Below are 19,745 nucleotides of genomic sequence, written 5' to 3'. Positions count from 1 at the left end.
TGACCGGCCTAGTGGCGACTCAACCCCAGCCCGCGGGCCTAGTGGCCTTTCCCTGCCGCGGCGCAGCACTGGAAGCGACGACCGCGGGGAGGGTGCAGAGCGTTGCAGTTCCCGCCGCGCCCGCCCGCCGAGAAGGCGGCCGTGGGGAACTAGGGCCCGAGCCGCGCGGGGAACGACAGCTGTCGAAGTTGCGCCCGGGGACTGCGCCCCCGCGGGGCCGACCCGGCGCCGGGGCCGAGAGAAGGGGCGGCGAGGGGCGGGGCGCGCGGGGCGGGACGGAGGAGGGGCGGCGGCACCGGCGGCTCGGGCTCGGCGCGCCGAGGAAGTCCCGCTCCGAGAGCTGCGAGCGTCTGGAGGAGGCGCGCTCGGCTTAGTCCGGGAGCGAAGTCCGGAGCGAGGGCCCCCTGTGCCGCCGCCGCCCCCTCCCGCCACCCGTCCAGCCAGCGAGCCCGCGGCGCCGGCGCCGGCCGCCGATGGAGTTCACTTGAGCGGCGAGCCGGCGGGAGAGGCAGGCGCCCGCGAGCGGAGCGCGGGCCGGAGCCGAGCCAGCCCCGGGCGCTTTCCGCCGGCCCTCGAGCTCCGGCCGGGAGGCGCCTCCGACCCCGCGCAGCCCGCCCGACGCCCCGGACGCTGCAGCGCCGCCCGCGCCGCGCGCCGGCGAGATCGGCCCCGAATAAAGACTCCCGGAGCGTCTCCAGCGCCGCGGCGGCGGCGGCGGCGGCTGGACCGGGACCCGTCGGCCCGCGGTGTTGCTGGAGAGGCGGGAGCGGCAGTCGGGGAGCCCCAGGCGGCCGCCGGGGAGAAGCCGCCGCCGCTGCGCGCCCTCCTCCTCCTCCTCCCTCTCCCTCCTCCCCTCCGCACATGGTCTCCTTTGTCCTGTCGCCGCCGCCGCCGCCTCGCTCTTAGCTCTGCGCGCCGCGGCCGCGGCTAAGGGCCGCTCCTCTTCGCCTCGCCCGCCCGCCGCCCGCCCGGGACGTCCCTCGAGTCCCCGCCGTGCCCGGCCGACCCCGCGCGCCTCAGGAGCAGCCGGGAGTCAGCGGACGAGCGCGGGCCGGGCGCTCCCTCCCGGCCGCCCGCTGCCCGCCTGGCCTCGGCCGCGCTGGATGTGTGCGCGGCGCTGGCGCTCGGCCGCCCCGGAGCTGGCGTTCGTACGGATTTGGTTCGCGTGCATCCGCTTTCAGACTTTCGCCTGGAAAGAAGGAGAGACTGGCGCGGACCGAGCCCGGTCGGAGTTGGGCGTTTTCTCCGTGTTTGGCTGGTTTTCCCCCTGGTCTCTGACGATCCCCCATCGTGAGCCTTGCTCAGGAACCAAACCATGAACTTGGGGCTGACAGGACCGCTTAACCCTTTGCTATCAGGTAATGCAGCCCTGGGGGCGCGGCTCCCTCGCTCGCCTCCCGCGGTCGAAAGGGAGGCGGCGGGTCGGGGGTCTTTTGTTGCGGCGGCCGGGCCGGCGGGCAGGGGTGGCAGGGGCGGGTCTGGCGCGCCCGAGCACCCCGCCGCCACCCATCCCTCCTCCCTCCTGCCGGCCCGGCCGCCCTCTCTCCTTCCGCGGCCCGGTCGCCCGCCTTTGTACTTTCCACTCCTGGCCAGCCGGGCTCGGGCGGGGAGCGGCGGCGCGGGCGGCCGGAGCTGTGCGGTCGTGCCCGGGGACCGGAGCTGCCCCGGCGCCACCCGCCCCGAGGGGCTCCGCCTGCCTCCGGCTGGGGCCGCGGCCTGCGCCCGCTCGGGCTGGAGACCTTGGCGCTGCGCTCGCTGCCGCTTCCCGGGGTACCGCTTCCCCACGCCGAGGTCGGGATCCTGGCCCGCACGCGGTGCCAAGGGAAGCGAAAGGAGATCTGGGCTCGGGATCGCGACAGCTGGGGAAAGAACTCGCGCTTAAGTTTCGAGGAGGTTTCTCTTTTCTTGTTGGAAAGCCCTCCTCGCGCGGGTGCAGAGGGCCGTGCCCGGGATCCGCGGCCGAAGGGAATTAAGGTGGACCTCGAACCCGAGCGGCCGCGCGTCTCGCTCCTGTCTGCTCGGAAGGCTTTTCTTCGTTTCCTCATTCTCTGTGTTCCTTTCTTCAGTCTGTTTGACTTATTTAACTTTTCTTTAAACATCAACTACGGCGTCTAGTAATTTTTTAGTATTTTTTAAAAAATCTGCTTCTACCTCCCCCCGAAATAAAAAGCAGCCAAAAGAGAGCTTTGTTTTTTTCTAATATTTTTAGGTGCAGCCACTTCACGCCCTCATCCTCCAAAACCGAGTGAGGGGGATGAAGTGAAATGGCGAGCAAAATCTAAAGATCTTTAGTATGTAAAGGTGCCCCCGTATTAAGAAAGGAGAGAAGGAAAAGCTGTGCTCACCGGCTAACCCTTGGCTCACCACGTTTTCCATTAGTCGTCCCTGATTAAAAAAAAAAAAAATCAGCCAGGAAAATGGACCAGGTAATATAAGGAATTTCACACTTTTCCCTAAAAAACAATGACAAAGAAAACACCCCAAAGATTAAGATCCAAGAAGCCACAAATTTGTACAAATGCTTTAAAGCACAAGTTGAATTTGAAAGTTCATCGAGAAAAAGCAAAGAATTTCCTTGTAGTTCCTGCTTAAGACTTTGGCTGAGAAGCTCTTTTCTGACTTTTCAGGACAGTGGCCAGCCATAGTTGTAACCACCTGGATGGGAGAAAAAGGGATCCAGATCATTTTATGATTAGCCTAAGTCCCACTGCTGTCATTTTCTTTTGGGTGTTTTTCCATGGAGACCTTTTTGAGGACCCCCGCCCTCCTTCCCCTTCCCAGTTACAAAACGGCTTTGTGACATGTATCAGAAAATTAAAGGGCTGGAAAAGCTTTTATTGGAGAGCATTACTCCTAAGTCGCTCTGAATATCCTGTCAGACTCATTTCCTTAATAACTTACCGGTTGGCATCGTATAATCACATCCTCTAAGTTCGCTTCAGACATAAGGATCACTTAACTGGCTACTTGAGAATATGGTGTGGAGCCCAGTGGAGCTGACAAGGGTGGCACAGGAGGGTGTGCAAGACAGCCAGAAGGCCTCTTCACCTACAGCTTCTGTCCAGTTTGATCTCTCTCTCTCTCCCCCTCTAACACACACACATACCCCAAGTGCAAATAAAAGCTGGATCAAGAACCTTTTCCTCTCCTTACCCATGCTTTTTGCATTGACGGTACAGTACTTTGTTTCTATAGTGCTTTGGGCCAGTTAGGCTCATTTTAATAGGTAGTCCCCAAATCTGCAGGGGTTCTTTCAATTTGGTAGAATGAATTAACTAACAGCCCCCCCTTTTTTTTTCCTTTTAAAAATATCAACTGTAGTTTAAGCCATGAATTTACCGTAGCCATTCCAGTTTGAACTAAGAGACACTTTTTCATCAAGAAATGGTGAAATGCTCTTATCTCCAAGTTTTTAGCTGGGAAACTCGTGTTCCTAGACATCTCACTTAATATTACAATATAACAACACTATTCCTGTAATTTTTGCTTCTATAACTCAATATTCTTGATTTGTTTAATGCATATCTTGTTTCCCCCTCCATGCAACACTTTTTTGGTGGTTTATTTTTATGAAAAGCTACTGTAATATGCAGTTTTATTTAATTATGTTTAAAATGTCAAGAAGGCCCTCAGCATATTTTTCATTCATGCAAAATAAAAGGAAACATCTATCAAGGATTTGTTTTATTTTAAACTGCTTATGTATAAACGTATAGAGTTCAACACTTGTTTTGCACATACTATACATTCATTTTTTTCTTGATTATTAATCTTTGGAATCACGCTTACAGTAGGCAGATTAGAATTAAAATAAAGGAGAAAATAGTCATAACAATATTTTATGTCTTTCTGTATCACTTGCATTGAGAACTAGAACTTGTTTCCCAGATAACACTCAGGAATATCTCATCTTTATCAACATAACACAAAAAGACTAAACTGAATATCTTCTTTGTCCCCAAAAGCCAGCTCCAGAGTCTGAATATGTTGTATTTCAGATTCCCCCGCACGCTATTTCTTATATTTCTTCTAGATTTATTCACCGTTCTCTGCTTCACTTTGTCAAAACATGCATTTCTGTGCATAAAGTGTGAAGACCGGTGATTTCCTACAAGGGTTGGGTAGCAAGAAGAGCATAAATATAATATAGCCATTATAACTTTAAATGCATGTACATCATCAAATTACTGTATAATGGAGCTGCTTAATTTTTAAGTTTATTTTTTAATTTTTCAAGTTCTAGAAATACAGTGCTTCTGAAACATTATAGCATTTTTCTCCAAACAGACTTCATGTTGATTTTCCAGAACATTAGTGTATAATTTAAATTGCTTGTATTCTTGCTGTTTAAACAGGCTTATTTCACGTTCCTGGAGCCACTGTAATAATTAGCAGACGTGATTTCTAGAAAATGGAAAGGCAATAATGCTGATGGTGTGTATAGTGTCGGGTTGCTGGGCAGGTCGGCTGGCTTTCATTTCAACACCAAGGTCGTCCTGGTTACCACAGGGGGCAGGGATCTTGGGGTCATCAGATAAATCTTTAAAAATGAATTTCAGGGAGTGCTGGTTGACACTTTTTAGTGAGGAGAAGCTTAGCGTTAAATAATAGGCATTTCTAGTTTGTGAGAGAAAATTGAAAAATATGGCATGTCTGCAAATACAAAAAAAGTACTGTTTCCAAAATAATGATCTGTCAATGAAATTGCAAAATCATTATGCGAATGAGCTGAATTGCTTTGTGTATCATCTCATAGAAATATGTTTTGCACAGATAATATGTCTAATAAGGACATGTTTTTAAAATCAGATTTTTTTCTTCCCTCAGCAAATAGCTGCACTGCAGGTCTGGCTCACGCAGTCAACCAGCACCACCTTATGGAGGATTGGGGGAAATTGCCACTTTCCTTTTTAGGCTTTTCTAAAACGTAGTAAAATTGATTTAAAATAATCGTAATGATGATGGTGATGACAAAATTAATGACAGTAGTAATGCTTTCTTTCCTCTTCTTGTGTTGCAGGCCTCAGATGCCAGCTCTGAAAAACTCTTCAATACTGTTATTGTAAACAAAGGTAAGACTCCTTAAATCCGAGCAATAGCTTATTTTTCTATTTGCTCCGTTGTTGGGATGAAAGCATAAAGAACAATGGTCATTCCCTTTTCATTCTGGAGCTACGGTTCATAATTTGTATTTTTGCTTGAGACAGAATCTGTGTGCTTTTGTGATGCATCCAAAAACAGTTTATTTTAAAAGAATACATTGAATCCTTACTTAAATTGATTTGACTAAGAAATTACTACTGTCTGTGCGACTTTCATTTAATGTAGGAAGTGGTAATGGAGAATAATAGTTCTTAAGATGCCTTAACTTTCTTACTTATCAACTACCCAGCAGTTGGAGAACGATAAATCGCTGATTTGTACTGCAGACTCTAATAATCAGTGCATGTTTAGTATTCACAGCATTATGGTCATAAACCAAGCCTTACTCTGCTGTGGGCTTTCTGTAAAATTAATAAACCATCAAGAGGGCAAAATTTAAATACGTGCCATCCCATTACTTTCTTCCAAACTGCGATATAGAGTAAGAGAGGCTAATGATACAGCAATACATAAAGGGGAAACTTATCTTAAATCACTGCCAGTAGGTTTCTGGGCAGTTTTCATTTGTAGCAGTATTGTTGGAAATAATGAAATTTAAGGGAGCTTCTAATCACGGGCTTTACAATGGTGTATACTTTGAAAGGTATAAATCATAGAAATTATTTGATCTCTTTCTCTCCGCTGTAGAACCTGTTGTAGGTGCTTGCGCGGTAATTGCTAAATACAGAATGTATGCGTCCTGTTGTGGTCTCGTTCTGTATTACATGGAAGATACTTGGTAGCTTGAACAGGGTTGGGTCTTTATGAAGTGAAATATGAAACCACCTTGGCATTCTATAGTTGCCTTGGCTAGCATTTTTGCTAGCTGGTTAGTCACACATGTTTCCAAGTGCAGTTATTTTGAGCTCCCAGATCATTTTAGAACTTGAACCAACTGCAGCTTTAAATAGTACATTATGTTTAGAGTTCCCTTTAGGTGTACATGCTTATGTGATTGCTGTTACTCCCAGAATTATTGTCATATTGAATTTTATCTCTTTTATTGCATAATGGAGTATTCCAGTTTTACGTTTCATCATATATTTTGATGGACTGAAAGTTTGTATAAATTTGTTGTCCATAATGCTAAAGCCCAATAAAAGAAGATACGCTGCAGTTCACAGCGTACAGGGCTCAAATGGAAAGACACATAATTGTTTATTGCTCATTTTGACGAGGGAAGAGGTTGGGTAGATGGTCGTGTGTCCCTGCAAAATAGGAGGAGGAGGAGCCTGAGGCAGGACAGTTCACCAAAAGGAGGTCCTCTGTGTTTCAGTGGCACCCTGCCCCACCCCCTCCCCAGGACCTCCAGCCCACATGACTGTGTCTCTCTTTTGCTAACTTGCTGTAAAGTTTTGGAATGTGCTTGCCCTCTCTGGGAGCAGGCCTGGCAGGAGAGTTGGCTCTGGGACCTGCATTCAGGCCCCGCTGCCCTCATGGGGCTGAAAGGTTCGCTTCAGGGCCGAGGAGGAGTGATTGATGCCGACCATCGTCCTCGCCCCTCTGCCTCTTCCCTCCTGCTCCTCTGGCCCCTCTCCCTTTTCCAATCAAACGTCTCCCACATTCTTATTTTTGTTTACTTACAGAGTGTGATTTGTGGCATCTATTTGGTTGTGAATAGTCATCCTGACAGGGTGCCTTTTTTCTGAGCTGCTTTTCTGGGGGTGATTTAGTTGCCTTGAAAGGATTAAGGTTTCTTTGTGTACACTAAAATCAACATAGGCTTTTTGCTAAGCTTTGCTTGGGAAACCATACACAAATAAGCATTTTAGTTGATGGCAGATTATTCCTTTGCCCCTTATTTCCATCAAAATGGCCTTTCTTTTCTCCTCCAGAGTTTCCCCTTAATGCCTTATGCTAATTCCTGTTGGTAACATGAATGACAAGAGCCGGAATCAATGCAAATCCAGGTGCTGCAAAGTAGACGGACTGGTATCCAGCGCCCGCCCTCCTCCCTGGAGAGAAAGAGATTAAGGGGGGGCCGGGGAGGGGGGAAGCATGGGGGCAGTTTTGTTAAGGGGATTAGTATTCAAACTGCTAAATATCAGGAAAACAAGTTCAAAAAAGAGATTCATTGTATAGTGATCATGTCAATAATTGCTTCAAGACAGGTGCAGAGAGTCTTGCTATGTGCATGTGGGTTTGGGTCTGTTTTTACTCTGGGTAGTGGCAGTGTTTACTGGATGGATGGTTGACAAGGCCTTCAAGGAACTGTCAGTTTCATGCACATCAAGTTCAAGTTCTCCTGCAAAGCAGCCTGCCCGCCTGCAAGTCAGGTCTCCCGTCTCTGTCCAGTATTCTTAGCCAAGAGCAATAAAAAGCAATGTAAGAAAGGGCAAATTTATACCAGGTAACAAACACCACTGGGAAGATCTTCAAAGCCTCGGCTTATTGAACAGTCTGACAAGAGTGCAGGGAAGCTGACACGTGTATTCCTCCTCCTCCAGATGTTTAAAGCTACACATCACCTCTCCCTCTCAGGAGCCCCACCGGGCTCTGGCCTTCCAGAAGTGTGGCTTTCAGCTGCTGGCGAGATTACGCTGCGGAGCCCGGTGGCAGGCAGATTCGGTCCATAAAATTTCACTGTGGGAGGGCAGTGCTAATCTCACAAGCTGATTGTGGTGGGGCCGGCCCGGCGGGCGGGGGGGTGCGCAGCTTTGATGTCGGGCTGGGCGGTTGGGGGATGCGGCTCTGGCTGAAGCAGCAGGGGCCGTGGCTCAAGTCCCATCAGTCTGTTGGTGAGCTGGCGTAAGTCGTTTCGCCTCTTTAGGTCAGAATTTTCGATCATGGCAAAACCTAGTCCTGGGCCGACATCTCTGGTGGGGATAAAACAGTTAGCTGGGGAAGGGGGGAGGGGCTGAAGCAGAGTAGGTGCCATGAACACATTTTATATCCCTTCTGCCTGTTTGATTTTTTTTTTAAAGTTTCATTTTATTATTTTTTTTTTAATTTATGGCTGTGTTGGGTCTTCGTTTCTGTGCGAGGGCTTTCTCTAGTTGTGGCAAGCGGGGGCCACTCTTCATCGCGGTGCGCGGGCCTCTCACTATCGCGGCCTCTCTTGTTGCGGAGCACAGGCTCCAGACGCGCAGGCTCAGTAATTGTGGCTCACGGGCCTAGTTGCACCGCGGCATGTGGGATCTTCCCAGACCAGGGCTCGAACCCGTGTCCCCTGCATTGGCAGGCAGATTCTCAACCACTGCGCCACCAGGGAAGCCCTGCCTGTTTGATTTTATTTGGACTCTCTCTGTGTTGTAGAGTCTGTCCAATTTAATAGAGGACCAGCAAGATTTTTGTGTTTAGGTGTTCCGAATCGTTGTTTCCTTCTGAGGCCTTTTATTTCCCACTTTGAAACAAATTAATCAAATGGTGCGTGCTTGCATGTACACACGACATGCCCAGTGAGAATTGACCTTGTCCAGAGGGGCGGGGAGATGAACCTCCAAGTTGCAGGGCTTAGGGTTGGAGACATAAAAAAATAGTTTAACTTTAATCAAGGTCATGGTTGCCTTATTTAATCTTTATGTGTTTAAATGTTTACAGGATGTTCATGTGAATTTTATGAATCCTTCTGTCTTTGTGACTCAACCATCTGCCAAAGAAAAAATTAATTTTCCCAGTGAGACAGAGACACACAGAGAGAGACTAAGTTCTTGTCCATACTGAGTTGGTTGAACTGCTGTAGAAGCAGTAGGATTTGTACCCCAAATTCTAGACTGTTTATCCTTAAAAGGAACTAACTCGTCAGTCAATTCAGTGTGTCCAGCCAGTATTTATAACCCTTCTTTACCTACTCTCGGTTCTACTTCTCAGGGGTTTTGCCACTTTCATATATAGGCAGAAATGCAGGAAATGAGTACTTAGTAGACATGACTATCCTGCCAGCCCTGGTGTAGGTCCACGGTCTAGTTTAGGGGTAGAGAAAAGGCCCTGAATTGCCTCTTTTCCAGGATCTGTCCTGCAGCTAAGGCAAGTTGCAGATGAGAGGGGCCAGGTGGTGTACTTCACCCCATCACTCTCACCCCTTCTCTGGCCTTCACCTTCGTCTCGTGGTAATGTCGGCCCTCCTGGGGAGAGGTGCCCTGAGCTAACTGTGGGAGAGCTGCGTGTTTCCAAATAGCTGGGGTGGGGAATGACCCAGGTAGGGATGAGGCCCCTGATTGGTGCTCCCTTCTGCCGTGAGCACCCCCGTCTACTGAAACGTATACAGCAAAGGACCAGCCACCCACCCTCCCGGGTAGGACCCCACCTCCCCTCCCCCAGGTCAGCCGTGGGAACTCTGGTGGACACTCACTCACCATGATGAGTGCCAGACGGAACACTGGGGCCACCTTGAGCTCTCTCCGACCAGGGCTGGTTTTCCTTTCCCAGGCCCCACCAGACCTACTAGTGGACACACAGGCCTCTTCTTGGGGTCGATTTTGTGCTGAGGGTTTCCATGGGACACAGATGAGGTTGGAGCCTTTAGATCAGTAGGGCCTTTGGGTATCTTTGACAATATGGTTTTATCACCAGCATAGAAGGAAAACCTGGCTAAAAAATTGGTTGAGATTTGAGATGAAGTGAGAAAAAAGTTACTAGAGATGCTGCTTGGTGGGTTTAGGTTCAGTAACTGAGTACGTAATAAAATCTTTCATGGCGATGATCTCACTTCATTCATCGAGTTTAGACATAAAGGGGGAATTCCTTGGTTTGGTGACAAGTAAAGGTAAGAGTTATGTTACCACCAGGGCCCCTCCCCTAAAACAATTCTGTGCTTTCTACGTAAGTGAAAACAATGCAATTGAGTGTGGGATAGCTTTCTTTAAAAAAAAAAAAAAGATATAGAGTTTAAAATCCAATTATAATAAAAATATGGAGACCATTTTACAATTCCTTGTAGTGTCTTGGGTTTCCTTGTAAGGAGAACATGACATAAAGCTTATTCCCCACGTGCAGAAGAGTAAACTGAGCCCATTTTAGCCTCTATAAATTAGTCCCATTTTTGTACTGTCTTAAATCCTACATAAGGGAAAGTTGCACTGTCACTCATTCTTTATTTTTCCTTCTCTGGATCCTTTTTGTAGTTTCAGAGCGTTTTCTTGGGTCTTTAGAGGATAGAGATGTCTGATAGGGGGGAAATACTATTGAAGGGTAATTGGTGCTTGATTCAAGACAAAGGAGTTGTGAGTAGTTGGGTTTTCCCTCCTACTCCACACTTCAGAGAACACATAATCAGCTCCTTTTGTTATGGAAATTGACCTTCCTGTAGGAGCCAGACTCTTACATACAGAATTTGTTGTATAGAATTATTCCTTGAGAATTCTTGGAAACAGAAGCCTTGTATTCTTAGTGTGAAACCACCGGGAAGGGTCTAAAAAGATTCCATGTGGTCAGAAAGTGTTTCCCTCCAGATATTTTTCCATCAACTGCTACCTGGTCTCTCCCTGACCTTGTTCGTGAGTATGGTGGGGAATCCTGGGTAAATGTTGGATCCCCTTACTGGAATTTTAGCTCAAGGGGTGGAAGGTATTCCGAGCATTTGAATTGATCTTGATGGTGTCTTTGGAGTAGAACTTTGACAGCGATGCCACTTTTCCAGATAAAAGTAGGCCAGATCTCCTGGTCCTGAGCGCCTCTGTGAGCTGGAGCAGATTACAGGGTGACATTCTTTTAGTCGGATGATCACATGCCACTGTTTATTTCTGAGCCCACTAAAAAGCTCTTCCCTTACTTTATTGATTGACTGCTGCTGTTCTTGGAAAGACTTTTCTCCATACTTGGCAATATTAGCAAAGAAGCTTGAATGTTGATCAGCATCACTTTTCATTCTGTTCATATTTAGTGCTTCGTTTAGGCAATGATGTCAAATTCGCTGTCTCAGAAAGTAGTCTACATTCATAGTAGACACTTGGCACAAAAAATATCAGATCAGTTCTGGAGAGTCTTTAATGAGAACCGTTAAATGACAAAGGGCCTCCTCACTGGTAACAACCTTCAAGTGCACGGGGTCAGCCTCAGGCCTGGAGAGTTTCCTGCATGGAGGAAGCCGGTGGCTATCCCATGGCCTCTGGATTATTTCTGGTTTCTGACAACTGCACAAAAATGTTGTTTTCTCTGAAAATGTATGTTTATTTAACTAGGTTTCTTTTTGCTTCACAATCTGGATTCCATTCACTCAGTTACCACTCCAATTAACTAACAATTATTTAACATTAACAGTAATTACAGACGCCAGTTAAGCGCCTACAGATGTCAACTGTTAGCTTTGTACCTAATCACTCAATGAAATGGAGAAAGTTCAACAAACATCAATTAGCCAGGCAATTAGTATGAGTTAGGAAAGAGCATGTTATCATGTGTGAGCTGATTCAATTTATTTTATTTTGGCAGTAAAACACACACAGGCGAGCGGCAATAAGTTCCTCAGATAAGATAAAACTCTATTGTGTTGCAGCTTACATAAGAATTCTTTCCTTTCCTGTGCGTAAGTCAAATATGCACTTGCCCGGAATTTATTTAACAAACAAAATTTGTCTCAATTACTCAGAAAATCCAGCAATGCTCAGTCTCAGGAAGCAACTTCGGTGAATTATGAATCCAGTGAATATGCTGTATAAGGAAATGTCAAAATTTTTCAGTGGAGGAATGATTGATTCCCACTCAAGTAATCTCCGTGCATTTCGAATTTTTACCAGTTTATTCTTGAACCTATGGTGGAGCGGGTGCAACAGGGATTTTATTAATTTCATGGTGCCTGAACTTTTTGCTCAGCTGTCTTTGATTTAGCCTGGGGCAACCATCAAAATCTTTTACCTGCTTGCCCAGTCTATGCTTTAAGAAAGTAGAAGTGGCTCTCAGTTGAGGACCCACTTCGTGAATTCACCAAAGAGATCCTGGGCCCGAATTCAGATATTCTATACCACTCCCCCACCCCACCCATAGACTTGACTTCCATCAATTGCCTGGGTGTCTGGACTTGCTGGGAAAGTGCATTCTAAAGCCTGCTTATGTAAGGTGGCCCATCAACTGGTATTTGGAGGTTCATTTTACCTCCAAGTGGAAAGATGTCCATAAGTGGCTGTGCCTCTGGTTCCCCTCCTAGAAATGCTTTCTCACCGATTCCTGAAGCCTGTGTGTAGGAGTGGAAGGGGCCAATCCTTAGGGGGGTGCTCTGTCAGGTCACCGTGTGTGTGATGTGCAGAATTCTCCATTTGCGCAAACCTCTCAGCGTTAACTGAATCCAGGAGTTGAAAAATTGATATTGGGAGTTCCCTGGTGGCCTAAGGGTTAGGATTCCAGGCTTTCACTGCCATGGCCCAGGTTCAATACCTGGTCGGGGAACTGAGATCCCACAAGCCACACGGCCAAAAAATAAATAAATAAATAAAATTTAATATTGTGTTCACTAGAATAGCTTAGGGCGAAGAGCTGCTGTGTTCCACGTGCTTTTCTCTCATAAATCCTTTTTAAAATTTATTTATTTTTGGTTGCATTGGGTCTTCATTGCTGCGTGCGGGCTTTCTCTAGTTGCAGCAAGTGGGGGGCTACTCTTCGTTGCGGTGCGCAGGCTTCTCACTGCGGTAGCTTCTCTTGCTGAGGATTGGGGCTCTAGGCGTGCGGGCTTCAGTAGTTGTGGCACACGGGCTCAGTAGTTGTGGCTCGCGGGCCCTAGAGCGCAGGCTCAGTAGCTGTGGCACACGGGCTTAGTTGCTCCGTGGCACGCGGGATCTTCCCAGACCAGGGCTCGAACCTGTGTCCCCTGCATTGGCAGGCGGATTCTTAACCAATGCGCCACCAGGGAAGTCCCTCTTATAAATCTTTTACCAGTGTTCAGCACCCAGTGCACTGGCATGGCTGTTTTGGAGCGATGTCTTTGCCCTTCTGTATCCCTTAATAGGGCCTCTGTTCATCTTCTTTGGCACATTATGCTGCAGAGCTTACAGCAACAAAGGTCTCGTATCAGGTGTCAGCTGTGGACCAGCTGTGGTTCCCCTTGTTTTTATTCTGGGACCCAGGCTAGAGAAGCAGCCCTCATCGTGGTTATCTTAGTAAAAGGAAAAGAGTAGAGACAGAATCATAGAACACCTCTTTAAAGTTTCAGCTTGGTTGTGGTGTTGGGCATTTCCAGCCATCTCATTGGCCAGAACAAGTCCCTAGGACTTTTTCCACCGTGCTGTTCCAAAGTATTCTGTGTTCCCTGGAGGTTAGTAGGAACACTCTCTTGACAGTGGGGGGTCGCATCCAGGTCTTCCTGGCATTCCAGGATGCCCACCGTGATCTGAGCAGGTGCTGCCAAAAGCATCATGGTGACTGCATTGCAGCGATGCTCAACTTCAGACGTCTCTGATTTCCTTCCCTGCTACTAAGACGTGTTTCCATATTTCCACTCTCCACGCCCATTCTTGTGCCTGTAAGTGGACCGATTGTTACTCTTCAGCCAGATTTTATTAGAAGTGATTTAGGATTTTCCAGCAGGGGCATTTCCCTAGCAACCAATGATGTAAGCATGAGGCCAGTCCATGCCGAGGTGGGAGGGGCGCCAGTTAAATAAGGAGTAATGTTCTGTGGGTGCTCAAATCTTTTCTGACCCTCATAAACCTTGTCTTATAGAGGAGGAGGTGGAGAGCACATCATTGCTTTCTCTAAGAGTCCTTTTGGAGAGGGAAATGTCTCAAGTGTGCGTGTTAATAGGCTGATGTGGGAGGCGGTTAGATTGCGATGCCTTTAAAACCCACTTGGAAAACATTTCCCCCTCTTATCTATCACCTTTCACATCCCTCAGAAGAGTAACACTGAAACCTAATTTTAGCCAAGATTACATCATTTTCTCATTATGTGTTTACAGCCGGGGAAGGCTTTTCCATAGTAAAGCTCCTCTCACCAGAAGCCCAGCCATGTAATTCCTTTCGTTTTATATCAGTTTTTGATTTTTCCAAGTGTGGACTGTCCTGTGCTGGACTTCTTGGGCTGATCTCTGAGGGCTTCTTTATCCATGAACTTCATCCATCGACTTGGGTTTGACAAGGAGTCTTCCTCTGAGGTCGGATTTGTCATTTGTGAAGTGAATGACGTCAGGGTTCATTCCGTTTCTTCCTTCAGTTGGCAGAAAGTGGAAGCCATATTGAAATGAATTCTTTTGTTCAGCAATTATTACAGAGGGAGTTCCCTGGCCATCCAGTGGTTAAGACTTCGCTTTCCAATGCAGGGGGTGTGGGTCTGATCCCTGGTCGGAGAGCTAAGACCCCACATGCCTCACAGACAAAAAACCAAAACATAAAACAGAAGCAATATTGTAACAAATTCAATAAAGACTTTTAAAATGGTCCCCATCAAAAAAAATCCTTAAAAAAATCATTATTGAGCGCTGACTCCGTAAAAAGCACAGGAGATACAGCAGTGAACAGATCGCATTAAACATAATGACCAGAAGCATAAGAGTTTAATATATTTTAAGATTCGAAAAGAGACTTTTTAAATGGTGTAATGGGAAAGAAGCCTTAAGACCTTTTTAGGAGGGAAAAGCTGATCCAAGGTGAGCCCTGACGGGTCAGCAAACCAGAAACAGACCAGCCCTCAGACTGCAGACGATGTCACCCTTTCAGAGGGGTCTCTGTGGGCACACATGTGCCAGCTTGTGCTCCCAGTGAGACTAAAACCTGCCCCTTAGAACTTTCCGTTGTAAAAATTGATGCTGTCTTTTTTGTTAAATTAGTTAAGCTATTGAAAAGATTTGGGGGAGAATTGTAAAGGTCTGTGTATCGCCTCTCAATAGGGCCTCTTGGTTTCATGTTTCCTCAGTTAGATTTTGTTGCTTAAATGTTTGCCAGATTGGCATACTGCGCGGAGGTGGCAGGATGTACCACAGCTTTTAGTTATAGAAGATCCAGGCTGAAGTCTGAGCTGGGCTGCTTGTAACCACGAGCAAATCACTCTATTAGACGAGGTTTTCTTGTTAACTTGAGAAAGTTGGGTAGACTCCAAGATTCCATCCTGGTCCAAAGGCCAGAGTTTGCTTTGGAGTGTTCTAGGTCCTTCTAGAGCCTGAAGCTTGTGCAGAGGGCATATATTTCCCAGAGAGCTGTGAATGAGACTGTGGACACTTGCATTTGGCAGGAGTGTCATGACTTCAGTCCTGAACTTATGAGCAAGGATAGGGCGGCAGAAACCTCTCTTCACTCCTGGAGATTCCATCTCTATTGGAAGCATCTGAGAGGCAGGAAGGGGTGGAGCCTCAGGGGGGAGTGGGAGGGGAGGGGAGAGAGAGAGAGATGCTACCAGCTGTTAGGTATTAACCTCCCTCCAGAATTAGAATAACAATGCAGAGTCCTCTTCCTCTGCGGGTTTGTATTTGGAGTGGTGTTAAAAGAGGTGTTTTATCTGCTTAGTAAGTGTTTATAAAAGCCCAGAGTATAGAGAACCTAGCTGCCGGTTCCCTTGTACTTGACTTGAATGATTGACCGGTTCCAAGGCCGGGATTGCTACGGGTTAGAAGAAGGTAGGGCTGAGGGTTCCACAGCAGAGCAAGGCCCTGCCTTGGAGAGCCCGGAGGCAAGCTGGCAAGAGGCGTCTTTTTCTACAGAGTGACTCATTTTACCAACTGTGAGTTGAAACGAGGCTTGGATGGACCATTCTCGATCATCAAGAGAATGTCACCACCTCGCCATCTGTTTTCAGCTGTCAGCAGAGTCTGCACCAAACAATTCATTAGAGCTCTGCTGCTTCAAAAGTTAATCTAGGCCTCCTTGACTGAAGCAATCTTCCTTCCTACTTTTCATTTGCTACGAGGTGGTGATAATATCAACTTCTTCTCCCAGTACGGCACTTGCTGTTTGCTGGATTTTAGCTTTCTTCACAGGCTTCTCGTGTCTCTTGGGGAAAGGTTTGTTTCAGAGTAAAGAAACAGTACTTTCAGTGTCTTGCCATTGCCCAAGAGCTGGCACAGACTAAAACTGTGAGTGCATTCAAGGAGGCGCTGTGTTCATTTTATGGTTAACACGTCCATCGCCTGTTGTTCAGGAGAATTCGGTTTGTCTGGACCGTCGCCCTTATTTTCCGAGACTGATGGCTGTGGAAAGGAAGAACGCCACTGATGAGACACTGAGAGTCTGAGACACCGATTCCTGGATTAGAAGCAGGGGCGCTGCTGCTGTGGGCTTTGGTCAAATGTCTAATCAAACTAAATGATGTGGGTTTGGTTTTTGCACTTGGCTGTAGGGGCCACATTGCCCTGTTCAATGGCCTTTTCCCAAGATGTTAGACATCACATCAATTTCATTTCTGCTCCCGTGGGAAGTGCAAAGCCCTGACTTAAATAGGAAACTTGGGGAGAACTGGTTAGAAGATGGCGCTCCATCTCCACTTTGGCCTCGCCTCCCGGGGGCAACTGATATTTGCCCAGATGACCCAGGACCCCTGTTTGGCTAGAACCTCACCCGCCCAGGACACACCTTTGGGTCAGGCTGGTGCCTGGTTTCAGCCCTTTCCTTCTCAGGGCCTCTGGGTGGAGGAAGGAGCTCTCCTGTCTTCTCCTCCTCCCGTATTCGCTCCAGGACAAACTTGAAAACTGCCTACTCCGAGGGTTTTTCAGCATTTTAAAAGTTAAGGCGGACTTTCTGAGCCTTCTCAGCACCCTGCCGGGTATCTTATCTTATTCAAATATCCTAATTGCTACTCCGGCTTCCCAGCTGCACATCATCCTACCACCTAACTGACAAAATAGACCTTCACCTGAGGGCCTCATTATGCTTTCTGCCGGTGCATCAGGCCAAAAATACCTCTCCAGTACCTGCTCGACATCTTGGGCTTCCAAGTGACAAACAAATAATTGGGTGAAACAAACCCTGGGCGCCGAGCAGCTGCCATTGGTGTCGGAGCGCAGAGGAGTCCGTGACAATGACAGTCACGGCGCTGCCTGGTTCATGTCACAGCAAATCTTTGAACAGTGGGTTGTGCTGACACCAGAGAATGACAGCTTTGGAAATGGCGTGCTAGTTACCGCGGCAAGAGAGGCCTCTCATGTAGACCGTGACAAGCAGCTGTCATTTCCATACAGGTGAACAACTGACATCCTAGCACAGGGAGGGTGGCAGGCAGGTAAGGTTGGACTGGGGAGAGAGGAGTCTCAAGTGCTGGGGACCGTGCGCACGTGTGGCCGGAGCTGGCCTGGGAACACGCACGCACGCACGCACACATGCACCCGGGTCTTCTCTGTTGTTCTGTAGAATTCATCTGAGAAAGGGCTGCAGGAATACAGTGTCAGCTTTTGAGGATGGGACCAAGGCCCTGCTGCCACTGGCCCAGCCCGACATGCTTAAAGAACTTTTGCATTTCAAGTCTACGCCCACCTCATCTTCTTGATGTGTCACAGGTTGGTTTTCCGAGCCCAATACTTAGTTTTATAGACTATGGGGAAGGCAAAGTCTCTGCTGATAAGGAACTAACTCGCCATGAAAAGGAATGAATCCAGTGGAATTCAGGTGCAGGATCAAGTCTAGAAAGCAGTTCTCAAAGTGTGGTCCCTGGCCCAGCAATATCAGCATGCCCTGAGTAGTTGCTAAATGTGCAGAATCTCCTACAGAATCAGGAACGCCAGGGCCGTGGCCCAGTAGCCCATTTTGACCAAGCCTTCCAGGTGCTTCTGATGTAGATGGCCACTGGACAAGATCAAGGAAGCACAGTTGGCAGTGAGGTTTCTGTAAATGCTCAGATGACCCATGAATCCCTGGGTGAAATCCATACTCCTGTTGACCAGGGAATAAGTCTGTTCATTGTGGGGCAGCCTTTGTATTTATTTATTTGTGATACCAGATGCACTGGATCTGTTGGAAGTAACTCTGTGGTCCTACTGTTGGACTCAGCTGTCCTCCTCGCCCTGGATTTGCAATCCTCCCACTCTCTCTAGCCTGATGGACAGAGTTCCTCCTGCATGTGGTGCCATATAGATGCTAGGCCTGTAGTTAGGGCTACATTATGAAATGAAGCTGTCTGATCTAAGTGGGGTTTGGAACCCTGACCTTGGGCCAATGCTACACCGTAGCCCGCTGAGCTAACTCGCTGAACTGCTTCTCAAAGACAAACTGTTCCATCTGGTTCCTGGTTGACAAACGCCTGCTGGCCATCTGTATGAAGGGTCATCACAACACAAAACACCCACGTCCTGCACAAACGTGCTGTGATGACCAGTAACTATTTTGTAAACAAAGTGCCGCGTAAATTCTCTTTTAAATTTCAATAGCCGGGAATGTGGAGTGATGGACAGCAGTGTTTTGAAATATTTTTTCCCATCCATGCAAATATTATAATGTTTGAAGTCTATAAAATTATCTCTAAGCTGGGTTTTCCCCCAAAATGTAGTACCTAAATATTAAAGCTTTTTTAGGTGTCCTTCAAGAAGAGGCATCTCCCAAGACTCAGTGTGTTGAAGTAGTGGCTCTCAAACTGGAGCCTGCATCAGAATTACCTGGAGGGCTTAAGATACACCTTGCTGGGTCCCACCACAGAGTGTCTGATGCAGTGGGTCTTGGGTGAGCCTCAAGAACTCAATGAGGGTTCTTGCATTTCTGACAAGTAATCAGGTGATACCAATGCTTCTGGTATCTGGAGCACACTTTGGGATTCATGTGTGTGAAGGCTTTCTACAGGAAAACTCTTTTAAATGCCTTTTCCACTCATTCAGTAAACATCTGAGTATCAGTTCAAAATCCAGTGTCTTTACATGGGAAGTGAAATGTACATATGAAAGTGAATTCAGTGTTACCACGGATCCACATCAGGAGCTTTTAAAAAAATTGACATTGTCAAGCTTACTTAAACATAGAAAACATTAGAATGACCTCCCCTCCAATGTACCCATTATCCAGATTCATATTTATCAATATTTTGCCATGATTGTTTTTAGGTGATAGGATATTTTAAAGCACATGTCAGGCATCGTGTCATTTCACCCCTACATACTTCAGTGCACATCTGTTTAAAAATTTTTTTTTACATCAACACATCCCGTTATCACAATAACAAACGATAATTCCTCAGTGTCACCCAATACCCCGCTATAATCCCATCTCCCTGATTGTCTCCCAAGTGTCATTTTACATGACCTGTTCCATCAGGATACACACCAGGGTCGAGTATTACTTGTCTTAATCGAGAGCCATCCACCCTCTCCCCAGCCTCCCATTCACTTCAAGTCAGTGACTTGTTGCAGAAACCAGGTCAGCTGTTCATTAACCGTCCCACATTCTGGAAGCCCTTCGTTAACTGTCCCACATTCTGGAAGCCCTTGTGGTGTCATTTAGTTTATTCCTCGGTCCCTCATCTTTGCTGTAAATGGAAGTTGACCCTAGAGCTTTGACTAGATTCAGGTTAGATGTTTTGGCAAGTGAACTCTGTAGGCATCGCAGCAAGCTTCATGTCGCCTCACACCTGGGTACTCGACAGTGTGTGGATGACCGAGTATCAGTAACGCCAGGATCGTGCAGGAAGCTGAGGTTGTGGCAGCCTGATACCTGCATTGTCAGGTTCCTCATCAGCCTTTCATCTAATGGTTTGATGCATTGCTCATCCTCGCCTGATCCAGCATTTCCTTAGAAGTGGTAAAACGGTGGCTTTTCCACCATCCTCCACAT

General features: G+C 47.4%; 1 protein-coding gene across 1 annotated transcript in view; it reads left to right on the top strand.

The window, feature by feature from the left end:
- Nucleotides 1-19,745, top strand: part of AUTS2 (activator of transcription and developmental regulator AUTS2) — a 1,126,617-nt gene that overhangs the window by 1,029,583 nt on the left and 77,289 nt on the right. The window contains exon 6 of the mRNA XM_036824148.1: nt 5,021-5,072. Coding sequence (XP_036680043.1) covers nt 5,021-5,072 — 52 coding nt within the window. The remainder of the gene's footprint in view (nt 1-5,020; nt 5,073-19,745) is intronic.

Source organism: Balaenoptera musculus, chromosome 15 (assembly GCF_009873245.2).
Source record: "Balaenoptera musculus isolate JJ_BM4_2016_0621 chromosome 15, mBalMus1.pri.v3, whole genome shotgun sequence".
Lineage (NCBI taxonomy): Eukaryota > Metazoa > Chordata > Mammalia > Artiodactyla > Balaenopteridae > Balaenoptera > Balaenoptera musculus.
The sequence above is the reverse complement of the archived record's forward strand: the minus strand, read 5'-3'. Positions and strand labels throughout refer to the sequence as shown.